Source organism: Marmota flaviventris, chromosome 17, assembly GCF_047511675.1.
Source record: "Marmota flaviventris isolate mMarFla1 chromosome 17, mMarFla1.hap1, whole genome shotgun sequence".
In the NCBI taxonomy this organism is placed as follows: Eukaryota; Metazoa; Chordata; class Mammalia; order Rodentia; family Sciuridae; genus Marmota; species Marmota flaviventris.
In genome coordinates, this window is record NC_092514.1 from 27,431,001 (window position 1) to 27,449,430 (window position 18,430).

Sequence of the window (18,430 nt, forward strand, 5' to 3'; positions counted from 1 at the left end):
GAAGACAAAGCGATTACACTTAATAGCTGTAGCTGATTATTGCTTTTCTGGTCTAGTGTTGCCATGTTGTTTAGATTTTTGTACGTGAAATCTTCACTGCACTAAAGGGGATAGAATGATCTAAGAGTTAGGATATCTTTATGGGCTTCTAGTCTGAGACATTTGTTTGAAGGAAGTATTGTAGTTTGGCCTCTATCTCCTTTTGGGACTAATATTGAATTGCATTTTCCACATTTCTGAGAAGATAATGACAAAAATGAAATAACTTCTCCCTGAACCTTTGTGATTGTAGAATTAGTTAACATGATAAATGTGACTCCTTCAGTATCTTCACATTTGTATGTCATTTTTTCCTTAGTGTTCTTTGTGAGAAGACAAGCCCTAATTCTGAGTCTCTAGTTATCAAGTAAAGATTACTCTAGGCTTCCTTTAACAAATCTGATTATAGTGGTTTCCTCAAACAGGAGTTAGTTTTTCTCATTAAAGTCCAGCAGGTAATCTAGGACAAGTTAAATGGTCCTGTGATGTCACTAGAGTCCCTAACTTCTGCAGTCCTTCTGTTCCTTCATCCTTGCATGTGGTTTTCAACTTTGTTTTTGCCTCATAGCTCACAAATGATTGCTCTTCCTCTAGTCTGCATCAGAAAAGCAAGTTTTCAAGAAACTACCAACATACATTCCCCTCATACTTTGTTGACCAAGTGTATAGTCACCATAATTACAAGGAAACTGGAAAGTGTAGTTCCTATTTTTATTTTTTGTGGTGTGGTAATCCAACCCAAGGCTCATGCATGTGAGAAAAGCACTGAAATACACCCGCAGCATGAAAATGTTTATTTTATTTTTGTGCTGGGGATTGAACTTAGGGTTACTTAACCATTGAGCCACATCCCCACCACTTTTTGCATTGTTGTTGTTTTGTTTTTGAGACAGGGTCTTGCTAAGTTACTTAGGGCCTCGGTAAGTTGCTGAGGATGGCCTCAAACTTGAGACCCTCCTGCCTTAACCTCCAGTGTCACTGGGATTACAGGGTGTGCCACCACACCTGACTTGAAAATGTAGATTTTAAATTGGGCACATTGACTTCCTAAACAAAACTTGGTTTTATTAGTAAAGAAGACGGAGTGAAAATTAATAATCAATGTGTCTATCACATAATGTTTTAAGATTACATTTAAATGTAAATATAAATACTTCATAGAATTTATTTCAATTAGTATCTTTGGTTATAGTACAATATTCAAGAAATAAATCCATTTCCTCCACTTCTAGGTATTTAGACATGTTGTAATTGTCTTGGGTGCCTTGATGGTAGAACACAGATTTTGGAGTTGACTTTTGAGTTCAAGCCTTGTTTATTTATGGTTATGAAACATCGGGTAGACTATTTAATCTATCCTTTGGTTTCTCATCTGTTTATAAAATGTATGTCATAGATTTATTATGAAGATTGGAGATCATAGCTTAATAAAGCCCTTTAATTCTACATATAATAACTAAAAAAAAGGAAAACAAATTAAAAAAAAGAACTAGGAATGTTAGCTTCATTTTTGTGTGAGAGTTAATAGATTTTCAGAAATTAAGCATAAGATCTTTTTATGACTACAAAATTTTAGTGTACCAATGCTTAGACATGAAATACGTGGTGATGTTTTATAGAAACAGTTCGCGACTATGAGCACCAGTTTCACCTTAGGCTGGAACAGGAGCGAGCACAATGGTCACAATATCGAGAATCTGCAGAAAGGGAAATAGCTGATTTAAGAAGAAGACTGTCTGAAGGTCAAGAGGAGGAAAATTTAGAAAACGAAATGAAAAAGGTACCAAAGAATATGTTCATCTTTAGAAATATTTGAATCCAGGTGCAAGTGCTTTAATGAATATGGTTATAATACTAGATAATGTGTTCCCCTTCTCCTAGACAATGCATGTGACTCACTCCCTTATCTTCAAATCTCTGATTAGACATGAGCACCTCATGAGGCTGTCCTGACCTCCCTATTTCACATTGTAATCTCCCTTTCCCACCTACCACAACTCCTGAGTTCCCATATTTTACTCCAGTTTTTCCTCTTTCCATGTCTTTCACATAATGTATTTTATATTAAAGTAATCTTTAAAATATGGTATATATAGGAGCTGGGATTGTGGCTCAGTGGTAGAGCGCTTGCCTAGCACGTGCAAGGCCCTGGGTTCGATCCTCACTCAGCTCCACATAAAAATAAAATAAAGATATTGGGTCCAACTACAACTAAAAAAAAATATTGTGTGTGTGTACACACACACACACACACACACACACAAGTGCTTGCCTAGCATGTGTCAAGCACTGGGTTCAATCCTCAGCACCACAATGGAATATTATACACACAATGGAATATTATTCAGCCTTAAAGAAGAATGAAATGATGACAATTGCTAGTAAATGGATGGAACCAGAGAATATTATGCTAAGCGAAATAAGCCAATCCCAAAGAACTAAAGGCTAAATGTTTTCTCTGATATGTGGATGCTAATTCACAATGGGGGTGGTGAGAATAGAGGTATTTTGGACTATACAGAAGGGAGTGAAGAAGGAGATGGGTATGGGGGTAGGAATAATAATAGAATGAATCAGAGATTATTACCCTATATGCATATATGACTGTACGACCTGTGTAACTCTACATCATGTATAACCAGACGAATGATGTTATAACTCCGTTTATGTATGATGTGTCAAAATGCATTCTGCTGTCAGTGTTTAACTAATTAAAACAAATAAAAATATATTACAAATAATAAAGTCATCTTTATAAAGATTTCCTTAGAATTGTCTCAATTTAAATTCTTGGGTTATAGTAAAATATCGAAATAAGCCCCTTTTTTCCTACTTTCAGATAGGTAGATAAGGTGTCATGTTGTATTTGTCTTGGGGACCATAAAAAACATCCTATTTCTTTATAAAACAATGCATGTATTTTTTTAAACATTTTTTTTAAAGTTGTCAATGCATCTTAATTTGCTTATTTATATGTGATGCCGAGGATCGAACCTGTGCCTCACACATGTCAGGCAAGTGCTCTACCCCTGAGCTACAAACCCAGCCCTCAATGCATGTATTTTTATAAGCACATATTTCTTTAAAATAGTTTGTTTTTTATTGTGTTTATTATTCGCCACCTTTCTTTGTTAGAATAAAATTCCATGTTAGTAGAAATCTTTTTTATTTGCCTAGAATAGAATCTAACACATAGGTTTTTTTTTAATATTTATTTTTTAGTTGTAGTTGGACACAATACCTTTATTTATTTTTATGTGGTGCTGAGGATCGAACCCAGGGCCTTGCACATGCTAGGCGAGTGCTCTAATGCTGAGCCACAACTCCAGCTCCACATAGGTGTTTAATAAATGTTTTTTGCATAAGGCTCATTGCTTAATGATTGCACTTAAACCAAAATTTTAGAACAGGTGTCAGTTTTCCTTCTTTCTCAGTTTACCTTGGTTCCTGTGTGACAGAATGCTTGAGATATTACCATCTGATGCCTGAACACAAGGCTACTAAATATGAGACATTTTATCATTGAGAAAATATAAATAACCTTTTGCCCAGTTTGATAATTAAGCTAAGTATTTTTTTATTTATATATATACATATTTTTAAATATACATACATATTTTGTTATTGGACCTTTATTTAATTTATTTATTCATTTATATGTTGTGCTGAGATGGAACCCAATGTCTCACCCATACTAGGCAAGTGCTCCACTACTGAGTTACAACTTCAGTTTACATCCATGTTTTTAAAACCACATTATCTTAAAATTTTCAAAATAAATTTTTGTCAATAGGAGCATGATCTTCTATTACTAATCCAAATAATGTACATATTTGTTACTTCTGTAATATGCCACTTTGTTATTTAAAGTGCTTTAATTTTTAAAATAAACTTTACTTTAGAACCATTTCTGATTAACAGAAAATTTATAAGATAGTAGACAGTTCCTATATGTTCCATGCCCAGTTTTTCTTATTGATTTTTATATTAATATGATATATTTGTCACAGTTAATAAACTCATATCCACTCATTATTACTAAGATACATTCTTTGTATTCAGATTACTTTAGTTTTCACCTAATATCCATTTTTTTCTGTTCATAGATCTTTGTCCGGGATACCACATTGACTCTTCTTGGTTATTACAGTTTCTCAGATTTTCCTTGCCTTTAATGACCTTTCTTTGATTTTTAACGATGCTCTTTAAAACTTTGTTTACAATGACATCTAACACTTGGAATTGTGAGGTTATATTTGTATTAATAAATAACTATGGGGGCTGGGGTTGTGGCTCAGTGGTAGAGTGCTTGCCTAGCATGTGTGAGGCACTGGGTTCAATCCTCAGCACCACATAAAAGTAAATAAATAAAAGGTCCATTGACAACTACAACTAAAAAAAAAAAGATAATAATAAAAAAATAAATAACTATGATACACTTTTTACTTTCTCTCACCTTTTCCCCCTACCTCCAAATGATCTTTGTCAAGTGATCCCAAACTAACTGTGAAGATGTTTAAAACTAACATGTCTTTTCCAAACAGTACTTAGTTCAAAATAAAATAAATGAAGATTGTAAGGATTTAAAAACAAAGTGAATATGAATTGTTCTTTTCCAGGGGATGTTTTTTTTTTTTTGAAAGTCCCTTTTATATTTGTGCATATGTTTCCCTGTCCTAAACAATTTGGGATAAATTTTTGCTCATTTACATTGAGTGACTAAGGTTAATTTTCATATTTATTAGCAGGAAGAACTCCAGCTTTTCGAGTTGTCGTTTCTCTGTATGTGTATGTAATGTATATATTAAAAAATGAAAATTTAGTTTCTCATCAGTTTACTAATTTATAGTAATGGATTATTAGTATATTTATTATTATAAATATACTAATTTATAGTAACGTGTCAAAAGAAAAATAAAGAAGGGCTGGGGATGTCACTCAGTGAAGAGCACCCGAGTTAAAAAAAAAAAAAAGGAAATTATGTTTTATTAACATAGTAACCAGGAGTTGAAAAAATATTTATTGTGTGCATTTTCGGTTATACATGAGATACTTACTAACTCAGTTACTCAATTAAAAAATCAATTTTTCTATTTCAAATTGTAAATTAAATATTTGGCAAAACCCTGATTATGACTTGACATTTAAAGTTAGATTCAGTTTAATTTTCTGAATGTCAGTAAAGTGCTTGGTGTAGTTATTTGTAATACTAGTTTTTATGAGTAAGTTGTACCATTTAATTCTTTTTAACCATAGGCCCAAGAAGATGCTGAAAAACTTCGGTCTGTTGTGATGCCAATGGAGAAGGAAATTGCAGCTTTGAAAGATAAACTGACAGAGGCTGAAGACAAGATTAAAGAGCTGGAGGCCTCAAAGGTTGTGAAACATTGAAATCCATCTGCCCTAATGCCATGAGCAAAATTAGAATCATTAAGGGGGAAAAACTAATTTAGACTATGAGTCTTAAAAATCTTGGCTTTTGGCGGGCACGGTGGAGCACACCTGTAATCCTAGCCACTCAGGAGGCTGAGGCAGGAGGATTGTGAGTTCAAAGCCAGCCTCAAGCAACTTGGTGAGGCATTTAGCAACTCGGTGAGACCCTGGCTCTAAATAAAATACCAAAAAGGGGCTGAGGATGTTGCCCAGTAGTTAAGCACCACTGGCTTCAATCCCCGGTACCAAAAAAAAGAATCTTGCTTTTGTTTATAATATAAAAAAACTGCCTGGTTGAGAACACCTGTAATTCCAGCTACTCAGGAGACTGAGGAAGGATTGCAAGTTGAGGCCAGTGTGGGCAATTCAGGGAGACCCTGTCACAAAATAAAAGGAGCCGGGCATGGTGGCGCACACCTGTAACCCTAGCAGCTTGGGAGTCTGAGGCAAGAGGGATTGCAAACTCAAAGCCAGCCTCAGCAACATAGTAAGACCCTGTCTCAAAATAAAAAATAAAAAGGGGTGGGGATGTGGTCCCTGGGTTCAATCCCTGGTACTAATAAATAAGTAAGTAAGTAAATAAAATAGAGTGAGGGTGGGGTGAGGGAGCTGGTGTACCTCAGTAGTTGAGTATCTGCCTTGCACATGTGAAGTCCTTGGTTGAATCCCTAGTCCCACCACCATCACCACTAAAGCAAACAAACAAACAAATAAAAGCATTGAGATGATTTCTCTCTTATGGATATTTTAAATAATTATAATAATGATGTCCTATCATAAATTGCTACCTTGTTTCAAATTTAATGTTTATTTTCTTATCAAAATGATTCAATCTCATTAATTTTTTTTTTATCTTGGAAAATAAACTGTTCAATGTTGACTGTTTTTTGATGCCAGCCCTAGACTTGATCTTTTAACAAGAATGTAACTGTAATAATGACTGACTTTGTTGTCCATAAAGACACACCAGAGAAAATACAAATGGATTGTTGGAAATTTTATTAGGGCCAAGTGTGGTAGTGCAAACATCTAATCTGAGAGATTTGAGAGCGCTGAGGCAGGAGTGTCACAGGTTCGAGGCCAGCCTGAGCAACTTAGCAAGGCCCTAAGCAACTTAGTGAGATTCTCTCTCAAAATAAAAAGGCCTGGGGATGTAGCTCAATGGTAAAGTGCCCTGGGTTTAATCCCAGTAACAAAAAAATGAAAGTAGAAGTATAGCTCAGTGGTAGAGTGCTTGCCTAGCATGTATGAAACTCTGGGTTGGATCTCCGGGACCACCAAAATTAAAAAAAAAAAAAAAAAGTAAAGATTAAAAGTAGGAAAGAAACAAATAATGAAAAATGATAACAGCAGAAAACAGGAATATAAAAAAATGGTAATGTATCTGTAATCCTAGTAAATGTAAATTGAGACCTACTAAAAGATTTATCAGTTTAACTGATAAACATAAGTTGATATTGCTTATAAGAGATTCACCTAAAATAAAACCCCAAAGTAAGATTGAAAATAAATACAACTTAGATCCTGTCTCAAAAAGAAATAGGGTATAGATCAGCAGTAGAAGTTCTCTGGGTTCAATCCCCAGAGCCACAAACAAAGAAAAACCAAAATAGAAAAATATACTGTATAAATTCCAGCCAATAGAAAACTGATAGAGGAAGTGTAATATCAAATGGATAGGATAAGGAGGAAAAAACTAATAAAGAGGGAACCTACTTAATAATTCATCAGTAAGATAATTATGAACTTGAATGTGCCTTATGTAGTCTTGAAATATGTGAACTAAAAAGTGACAACCACAAGGAGAAATTGACACAGTTACAGTACGCAATTTGAACTGATCTTTAGAGCAAGGAGAAAAAAATATTAGTAGGGCTACAGGAATTTTGAAAAATCAGGATCATAATTTAGATTTAATATACACATCAAATTTAGATTTAATAGTCAAAAAAGAAAGATAATATTTTGTAGAGCATAGAAGTTAAAATCTCAGCATTTAGTAGTGTGGGTGACCTTGGGAAAAGCTACTTAATCTTACTCTGTTTTTCTTTTCTCAGCTATAAAATGGGGACATTTTATAATACCCTTTATAATACCTTATAAGGATATTATAAGGATGGTTCGAGTTAATAAATATGAACCCTTAGGATAGCATATGGGATATATTATTATTATTAGATACATTATCCTTTTCATGATATATATTAGCATTATGATACATCAAGCTTTTTATTTATTTTTTTTATTTTTTGTGGTGCTGGGAATTGAACCCAGGGCCTTATGCATGGGAGGCAAGCACTCTACCAACTGAGCTATATCCCCAGCCCATTAAGCTTTTTATAGTGTATTTTCAGATACATTTTTTCATAAGGTCAGAAAGGAATTGTTGACAAATTTCAAAGAATTGATGTTCTACAGATCCAGTTGTCCAATCCCAGATTATTCAGTTATTCACAATAAAAAAGATAGTCAAAATAAAATGCTTGGAAAAGGGGGGAAAATCATGGAAAAAGTAATCACAAAATATGTAGAGTGATGGGGATATTTAGCTCAAGAATATTAAGGAAAAAAGAGCTAGGCACAGTGGCCTACGTCTGTAATCTCAGTGGCTTAGGAGGCTGAGGCAGGAGGATCATAAGTTCAATGCCAGCCTCAGCAACGGTGAGGCATTAAGCAACTCAGTGAGACCCTGTCTCTAAATAAAATACAAAATACGGCTGGGGGTGTGGCTCAGTGGTTAAATGTGCCTGAGTTCAAACCCTAACCCTAACCCTAACCCATGCCCCCAATTCCCCCCAAAAAAATGTAAAGGAGAAAATAATAATGGTAAAAACCGAAAGTAAGTGGAAGGAAATAGTACAAGTAAGAGCAGAAGTTAGTGAGATAGAAAAGCAAAAGAGTAATAGAGAATAATCAACATATGAGAAATTGGAAAAAGTAATTAGACAATCTCTAATATTAAAGTCTTATCAGGAAAAGTGAAAAAATTTTCTAATCATTAGAAATGAAATGGGACATGATTGCAAATCCTTAGTTAAAAATAGTAAATGCTACAGTGATATACTAATAAACTTGAAAAAATGAAATGAAAAAAATTCTCATGAAATATATTTAGTCAGAATTTTCCCAAGATGACATAGGCAAGGTAAAGTAGTAATTATTGAAGAAAATTAGTCTAGAATCAAATTTTTGTTCTTCCTGCCTCCTCTTTCCAAGACATTAAACTCAGTTGATTTTCCAGGCACATTTTTCAGAATCTTTTGGAAAGAGAATCCTTATATTTTACACACTGTGTCAGAGAATAGAAGAGGAAAAAAAATTCTCCTTTCATTTCTGAGACTAGTAGATCCTTACTATAATGAACCAACACATAGAAAGGTAGTATAAAAAAACAAAATCATAGATTTGTCTCAGGAATCTGGAAGTTAAATTTTTTTTTAAACATTTGTTAAACTGTTGGGGGTAGGGGTGGAAAATAGCCAGACTTGGTTGTGTACATCGGTAATCCCAGTGATTAGGGAGGCCAAGGCCATAGGATTGCAAGCTCAAAGGGCCCATGGGTAATCTAACAAGTCTCTGTCTCAAAAGACAAACAAAAACTGGAGAAGTAGCTCAGTGGTACAGCACTAGCCTGTGTTCAATCCCCAGTACTGAAGAAGAAGGGAAAAACATATCACAACCAAGTAGGGAGTATTCCCAGCAACTTAAGGATGGCATATCATTCTTTCATGTATCAGGATGGCGTATTACTGTGATGTACCACAAAAAAGACTGCAGAAGAGCAATGTTTGTCTTGGATTCCGAAGGCCTTTGATAAATTTAAACGTTAAACAAAGGGCTGTTTATCAAACCTTCAGTAAGCACAGTTAACAAATGTTTAGCAGTGTTGGGAACACTATGTGGAGACCTGTGCTCAGGAATTTTGTTGAGGTTGTTTTTGTGGTCCTAGATGATATAGCAAGGCAACATAAAGAAATGAGAAGAACTGGAAAGAATCTGATGAAACTGATTTGATTGTCTACATAGAAAAGCCAGAAAATGCACAACAGATTGTTAGACCAAGTAAGAATTCAACTAGTTGAAAGCTGTTCCAGCAAGGTCAACATAAAAAAAAAAAAAGAGATGTTTCTATACTCCAGTAATGTCCAATTATAGAATGTAGCAGAAAGAAGGATCCCGTTCACAACAGCAGAAAAAACTCTTGATTACCTAAGAATAAACAAAGGTGGGTAAGACCTTTATAGAATACATTATAAATGAAGACCTGTGTGTATACTCCTGATAAAAAGCATTGTAAAGTAATCGGTATACTCCCAATTTAATCTGTAAATTCAGATTAGATCATAGCATTCCTACAGGGAAATAACAGATCAGGAATACACCCAGCAAAATTTTAAAGAAGACATGGCAGTAGACTTGCTCTACCTACTATTTATTAAGATAGTTTGTCCCTGGTTTCTGGATAAACAAATGGATCAATGAAACAGAATAGTGAGCCCAGAGATAGATTCATATGTCTGGAAATTGGTAAGTGGCAGGTGACATTACAAATTAGTGGAGAAGGGTGGGCTGAAGGTATAGCTCAGTTGGTAGAGTGCTTGCCTCGCATGTACAAGGCCCTGGGTTTGATCCCTAGCACCACAAAAAAACAACAGCAAACAAAACCAAGACAAATTAGTGGCGAAGGTACAGATTGTTTGAAATATACTTTTTGCTGAACACTGATGCATACTTGTAATCCCAATGATTCTGGAAGTGGAGGCAGGAGGATTTCAAGTTTGAGTCCGGCCTGAGCAGCTTAATGAGACCCTGTTTCAAAATAAAAAGGGCTGGGGTTGAAGTTCAATGGTAGAGCACCCTTGTTCAATCTTCAGTATAAGGGATTGGGGGCAGGAAGATTTTCAAATAGTTATATGTTCAGAATAAAGTGAAATGAACTTTATACCTTATACCTTATGGAAATTAATTTCGGTTAATTAAAAATCTAAAAGTGAAAATTAAATCTTTAAAACTTTCAGATATTAAAAAACAGTATGGGGCTAGGGTATGGCTCATTGGTAAAGCACTTGCCTAGCACGTGCAAGGCCTTGGAGTTCACAAATGTGCACACAAAAATTGGGGTCAAAAAGAAAACACTATTGATTATGGACAAAACACTGACAAATTTGACTACCTTAGAATATAATATTCCTTGTTAAAAGGTCTACAAAAAGTTGAAAAAGAGAAGCTGTAGACTGTGAGAAGATATGTATAGCTCCTATTCCTGACAATTAATAGCCCAAATTTATAAAGATTGCCAAGTCCGTGCATGACAAAAGGCCCATTGGCAAAACAGGTAAAGTATATGAATGAGTAGCTACAAAAGAGGAAATTAGATAGTCAAGGAATGTAAAAAAATAATATCTGGCTATACTAAGAAATCAGAAAAATACAGATGAAAGTGGGATACCATTTTAACCAGGTTATAAATCTTACAGAATAAATTTGTTACATTCAACTTACTGCTGTAGTGTTTCAGCTACTGTCATAACATCAGATCCCAAGTTCACTATTTTGGGGTTCTTGATGTGGGGGAGTCCTTGTTACTTCTTTCTACTTTCTCCTGATACCATATGGATCTCTCTCTCTCTCTCTCTCTCTCTCTCTCTCTCTCTCTCTCTCTCTCTCTCTCTCTGTTTTTGTGGTACTGGGCCTCATTCAGGTTTCTCTTTCAGTCTTTCAGTGGTTTGCCCTCAGCTATACTATTACTCTGTGTTACCTGGATTTTTGTAGATGTCCGTAAGTTTTTGATGAGTTGTTAGGGTTGTAGAATTCAAAGAAATAAAAATATTATGCTGCTGCTTCCACTATCTTCCCAGAGTCTTCTTAATAGCTTTCAAATATTAGAAATTCACTAATTTTTAATTCAGTTGAAATCTTTATTCTAAGAAGTTAGAGCTGATAGAGTTAGCAGTTGTATACCGTCATTTATAATGGCTCTTTTGTCTCTTCATTACCATTTGATGATAACAGGTGTCAGGGAAAGCACTTTGCTTTGTTTGGTTAGTGCCTTGTGGTTGACTGACGACCTCCAGTAAAGCATCAAATTGCAGTGTCAGTAATCATTTTAGTCTGACTAGTACGGTGTAATGGTCTAGGAATAAGGATAACTGAAAACAGATAAGCCAGCTGTTTGAAGAAATAGAAAAAGGCTGAAAGTGACCTTGAGTATGAAGTTAGATATAGTATAGCCATGTAAAAAGCTAAAAGTTAACTAAATGGTTAGAATTTAGAATGAACAATTTATGTGAAAGTATAAAAAAATGACTTACAATCCTAGATTTTCTGGTTATATCTATTTCAAATATTAGGCTGTGTTGTTAATATTCTAGGTATTACAGTTTAATTGTTTAACAAAAATAAAGCACTTTATAAAATGATGTGATTTTAAAAAATATTATGCCCTTATGTGATTAGTGGCACATAAGGGCACTACTTCTCATCAAGACTTCCTTTTTAATTTCCATGAATAAGTATTGGTGAAAATTTCTCCTTTTTATAAATTTAAGATATTTGGAATTACCTTACCAGAAATTGAAGAAAATCAAAGTTACAAGAATAGGTTGTCATTTTTATCTTTAGAAATTAGCTGCTATTTAAAAAACTCAATCCATACCTGATATTACTAAGTATGGGATAAAATAAGCACCTGCATTGCTCTGAAAATGAAAATGGAACTTTTTTGAAAAGCAGACTATAAAACAATTATGTGTAATTTCAGTTGCATATTTATTCAGGTGATGGAATTATGGATAACATCTATTAATTATGTTATTTTCCAAGTTTTCTTTCATAAGTATATATTTGTTTTAGAATTAAAATTATTAATGTTAATTTTGTGTATACATAAATTTATGTAAAAGTAAATGTAAATTTTTTCCAGAACTTACCTTTTTTTATTTTTTTAAGTACTGGACATTATACCTAATGTAGAAACTGTTGTGAAATTTCAGTTTGATAGATGCATCATCTTTCAGGTTAAAGAACTGAATCATTATTTGGAAGCTGAGAAATCTTGTAGGACTGATCTAGAGATGTACGTAGCTGTTTTGAATACTCAGAAATCTGTTCTACAGGAAGATGCTGAGAAACTCCGGAAAGAATTGCATGAAGGTAAATGTATGTTCTAAATATTTTTATTTCAGTCTTAAAGATAACTATGTTAGCAATTTGATATTAACTAATAATAACAAATTTTGAAATTCCAATTCAAGCTGGGCACTGTGGCACACATCTGTAATCCCAGCAGCTTGGGAGGCAGAGGCAGGAGGATGGCAAGTTCAAAGCCAGCCTCAGCAACAGTGAGGCATTTAACAACTCAGTGAGACCCTGTATCTAAATAAAATACAAAATAGTGCTGGGGATTTGGCTCAGTGGCTGTGATTCAGTGGTCTAGTGATTCAGTTTAAGCTTTGTAGTCAATTTGAATGTTCTTACGCAAAGCTGAAGCTGTGAGAACTACTAAAGGTCCTTGGATTGATAGTGCTTTTATGTTCCTCCATAACTTCAGCAATAACTGTACAAGGTGTGAGCTCTTAGCAGAAAGATAATAAGGCTGGAAATGTGTGCTTATACTGCTTTTGCTTGCATACCCTGTTTGATGGATGTGAATTAGCAAAAGTGAGAATGCGATTGAGAGGGCAGACAATCTATTCTGTGGGCCTTATTAACATTCCTTTTTTTAAAACAGTACTGGGACTTGAATCCAGGGTCTTAGACTTGCTAAGCAAGCACTCTTTCACTGAGCTATATCCATAGCCCTCTTTGTTTTTTATTTTGAGACAAGGGTCTCACTAAGTTACTCATGCTGGCCTTTAATTTGTGATTGTCTTGTCTCAGCCTCCCGAGTTGCTGGGTTACATGTTTGCACCATTGTGTCCAGTTTAACATCCTTTTATTTTTTCCTAGTTGTGGATATTGAACCCAGGACCTCCTGCTTGTTGGCAAGCTAACCCCCAGCCTCCACCCGCTTTTTTATTTAAATGTTTTTAGTTGTACATGCAGCGTCTTTATTTTGTTGATTTACTTTTATGTGGTGCTGAGAATCAAACCCAGTGCCTCACACATGGAGGCAGGTGCTTTACTGCTGAGCCACACCCCAGCCACCACCCCCAGCCCTTTTTGGAATTACCTTACCAGAGATTGTTTTACTATTTATTTATTTATTTTTGTTTTATTATTTATTTATTTATTTTTAACAGGCCTGGGGATTGAACCCAGGGGCACTCTACTACTGAGCTACACCCCTAACCCTTTTTTTAAAAATACTTATTTTTCAGTTTTCGGTGGACACAACATCTTTATTTTATTTTTATGTGGTGCTAAGGATCGAACCTAGCACCCCGTGCATGCCAGGCGAGCGCGTTACCACTTGAGCCACATCCCCAGCCCAACTCCTAACCCTTTTTAAACTTTGAGACAGCCACACTAAGTAAGTTGCCCAGGCTGGCCTCAAACTTGTGATCTTCTTGACTCAGCCTCCATTGTAGTTGAGAGTAGTTGTAGATATAGTTGTAGATGTTCATATCTATATACTCAGTTAACATCCCTATTTTTTTTTTTTTTTTTTTGGCACCTGGGACTGAACTTGGGTACTTGACCACTGAGTCACATCCCCAGCCCCATTTTGTATTTTATTTAGAGACAGGGTCTCACTGAGTTGCTTAGCGCCTCGCAGTTGCTGAGGTTGGCTTTGAACTCTTGATCATCCTGTCTCGTCCTCCTATGCTGCAGGGATTATAGGCGTGCGCCCAGCAGTAACATCCTTGTTTTTAAGGGACTATTTTGGATTTTACTAGTCTTGTAGGAGAGTGACGTATACATTGACTCTGTATTTTCTAAAACAGGTATGGAAGGAAAAAGTAACCCTAAAACTTACAAATGAGCTAATTTTATACACTAAATAACAAGGTCTAGCAGCAGATTTAATAACTGCTTTTTTTCTTTTTGTACTGGGAACTGAACCCATTTAGCCTTTTTATTTTTGTTTAGAGACAGGGTCTTGCTAAATTGCTGAGGCTGGCCTCAAACTTTTGATCCTCTTGCCTCAGCCTCCCAAGTTGCAAGGATTATAGTTGTGCTCCACCATGCTGGGTTTAACTACTGTCATTTTGAAATAGTGTTGTGCATAAATGATACATTAAGAGGTCTGCTGGATTGGGGATATAGTTGGTAGAGTGCTTGCCTTGCATGCACAAGGCCCTGGGTTCAATCCCCAGCACCCCCCGCAAAAAAAAAAATCTGCAACAACTGTAGTACAGATAAAAATATCTATGATTTCTAATGATGGTCAAGTCATGTTTTTTCTTCTACTGTATTGCCTAGACTTTACAATGAAGGAAATGGTGAATTTCAGTTAGAGAATATTGAAAATAAAGATTTTTTTTTCCTTATCCTAGTATATGGATTCCTTGAAATCCTAGACTTGTTGCAGCTTATACTAGCAACATTTTAATGTGCAGGATTTGGAGTGTGTTGATAGAATTCTAACAGAATTTAAGTACATTCAGTGCTATGGAAAACAGAGTCATAAATAACTTAGCCATATATTTATTTTTTTCCAAATAGTGGAATGCTAAAATGATATAAACCTAAAAAATTGTTTCAGAAAACATTATGAAAATAACCCAAACTTTGAGTGGGTCTTTGGCCTTCAGGACATACTTTTCAAATATTACTACTGTTACAATCAAACAGATAACCATACTGTCAAAGGGTTTCCAAAAGAAGTACAATCTTGGTTTAAACTTTGTATCCCAGCTCTTTTAGAATAAGTTGTTGAGGTTATCAAACCTTCTAATATATCTGAGACAAGTAATTGAGAAATTATAATGAAAATGAGGAAGGGATAAGAGAAGTAATTTTGTTCTAAAATGACTACAAAAAATAGTGTTTTTGAGTGAAAGAGAGAAAAGTTGAGCAGCAGTTTAATTTGCTGCCTAAATTGGGGGAATTAGATATGCAATCAAATTAATTTAAGTGCCTGTTATAGGTGCTATGCTGGGAAGTATGTTAGGATATAGCAATGTCACCAACAAAGGCCCAATTCTTTTTTCTTAGGAATAGATGAGTTTTTTAAAAGAAATTATTCTTTAATTTTTTTTTTTTTTTTTTTTTTTTTTTAGATGGAACTCTCACTGTGTTTTCTAGACTGATCTTGAACTTCTAGGCTTAGGTGATGTTTCCACCTCAACTCCCCAAGTAGCTGGCACTACAGCATGTCCCATTGTGCCTGGCTGAAAAAAGTTATTCTTAGTAGAGTTTAGCTTGTTCTTTTTTTGTCATTGTTTTGTTTTCTTTTATTAAGTGAAGTTTTAAGAGAGGGGTGAATACTTGACAGGAGTCTGAGGGGAGTATGGCATGCAAGGCCATTTGCATGTAGTACAGCTAGTTAAGGAAGTAGAAGAGAGTAGTTCAGCGCGATTAGGATGCAAGAGAAAATGGGCAAAGTGTAATATTGGAACAGTGAACATGGACTAGATCATGGTGGTCTTATGCTCAGGATGTTGAACTTTATCAGATTGGCTTTAAAGAGCCTCTTCAGAGGCTTTTTTTTTTTTTTTTTTTGGTACTTGGGATTTAACCTAGTGGCAGTTTACCAGTGAGCTACATCCCTAGCTCTTTACTTTTTGAGACAGGGTCTCACTATGTTGCCTTAGGGCCTTGCTAAGTTGCTGAGGCTGCCTCAAACTTGCGATTTTCCTGTCTCAGTTATTTTTAAGTAACAGCTTTATCAAGATATAATTTACATTCAGCCTCTTAAAGTGTACAATTGAATTTTTTTTCTTTTGAGAGTAAGTAAGAATTTATTTTTGAAACAGAAAGTGGAGCACACATAGGAAGGGGTTCCAAGAGGGTTGCCCAGTGGTTTTTAATATAGAATTATATGTCATCAACTACTATCTAATTCCAAAACAGTTCATTACCTCAGAAATCCTTACCCATTTGTAGTCATTCACAATTTCTCTTTTCCCATGCCCCTGGCAATCACAAATCTACTTTTTGTCTCCAGGTTTTCCTGTTCTGACTTTTCATTTGAACAGAATTTTGTAATATATGATATATGCCCCTTTGTGTCTGGCTTCTCTGAAGGATTTTAAACTGGGGAGTCATATCATTTTTGAGTTTTAGAAAGTTCAGTTTAAGCTGGCACAGTGGTGCATGCCTGTAATTCCAGCAGTTTGAGAGGCTGAGGCAGGAGGATCCCAAGTTCAAAGTTAGCATTAGCAACTTAATGAGGCCCTGTCTCAAAATAAAACAAACAAACAAACAAAAGAAAAGGGCTGGAGATGTGGCTCAATGGTTGATTGAGCATGGCTGGGTTCAATCTCTGGTACCAAAAAAAAAAAAAAAAAAAAAGTTTCGGTTTAATAGCAGTGTGGAGGATAGGAAAGAGAGAGCAAGACCAATCTAAAGGCCAGCTCAGGAAGAATGAAAATGGGACTACCATTGAAGTTGTCTTAAATCCTAAGGGCTGGTCTAAGGCAGAAGCCAGAAATCAGAAGATAGATGGGGATACGAAGTCAGAAATATGATTCTCTCAGGTTTCTGACTCGGGTGGTTGGGTGGATGAGTGGATGGGTAGATAGATAGTGCTTTTATCTATTGATAAAGATAAACATAGATAGATGTTTTCAAAGTAAGATGGCTGAGCTGATGGTATCAACAATGTATATATTTTACAAATTTTTTTTTTTTTAACTTATCCTAAGGAGGCAGAACTAAATGGGCCCAGGAAGGATTCCTGAATGACAGATTTATCAAAACGTATTAAGCATATTTAGGAGTAGTTACCACACATGGGCCTTTAGAACAACATTTGCCAAAGTGTATTCCCTTCATTTATTTAAACTGAACTGTAAAAATTGTTTTTATTTGTTTATATTTTTGTGATACTGGGGATTGAACCCAGGACCTCACTTATGACAGGCAAGTGTTCTACCACTGAGCCACATCCCCAGTCCTTGTTATTATTTGTCTAATAAATTTGGGAAATGCTATATTACATATTACCTTTTTTGGGGGGGCGGGTACTGGAGATTGAACCTAAGAGCCCTTTACCACTAAGCTACATTTCTAGCCCTTTTTGGTTTTTATTTTGAGACAGGGTCTCACTAAGTTGCTTAGGGCCTGGTTTACTTGATGGGGCCAGCCTTGAACTTGTAATCTTCCTGCCTCAGCCTCCTAAACTGCTGGAATTATAGGTGTGTAGCCCTCATGCCCAGCATATATCACCTTCTAAGAGAAAATACATATAATGAAGACCCTCAACTCAAAATCCTGCTGTAGTCTTTAACAATTTACTTAACCCAGAATTTCTTAAACTTAAATGGACACAGAAGTCCTTTCTTCATATATTCTTGGGCGCACTTTGGGAGGCTCTGCAGTAGAGAGATGGTGTAGAGATACCTGCCATATTCATCTGTAGATTGCCTCTTGGGGCCAATCAAGAACAAACATATAGATAAAATAGACCACTGGTTCTGGTCTAGTAGCCCTATGCTAAAGAAATTTTCTTCCATTAAAATTCAGTGTTTTTGATTGGGGTTCCTAATAGTTTGCCATCTCTTGGAGCAAGAGCGACAACAACATAACCAGTTAAAACATACATGGCAGAAGGCCAATGACCAGTTTCTGGAATCTCAGCGTTTACTGATGAGAGACATGCAGCGAATGGAGATTGTGTTAACTTCAGAACAGCTCCGACAAGTAGAAGAACTAAAGAAGAAAGATCAGGTGAATACTATTTTTTTAGGATTTGCTTATGTTGTTAATAACAGCACCCCTCCTCCTGATTGCATTATTGTATGATTTTTTTTGTGTTGATTTAAGCTGGAACAAGGTAATGTGTACCACTTTATTATCATCATTGCCATTATTATCGAGGGCTGGGAATGGAATCCAGGACATTGCCCATGTT

At 35.4% G+C, this 18,430-nt stretch overlaps 1 protein-coding gene across 2 annotated transcripts in view; it reads left to right on the forward strand.

Moving 5' to 3' along the window:
• The window catches only part of Rabep1 (rabaptin, RAB GTPase binding effector protein 1), a 99,350-nt gene that overhangs the window by 44,876 nt on the left and 36,044 nt on the right, over nt 1–18,430 (forward strand). For both annotated transcript variants that reach the window (XM_027922653.2, XM_071603758.1), the window contains exons 4-7: nt 1,659–1,819; nt 5,296–5,415; nt 12,489–12,624; nt 18,068–18,246. In XM_027922653.2, the coding sequence (XP_027778454.1) occupies nt 1,659–1,819; nt 5,296–5,415; nt 12,489–12,624; nt 18,068–18,246 (596 nt within the window). The remainder of the gene's footprint in view (nt 1–1,658; nt 1,820–5,295; nt 5,416–12,488; nt 12,625–18,067; nt 18,247–18,430) is intronic.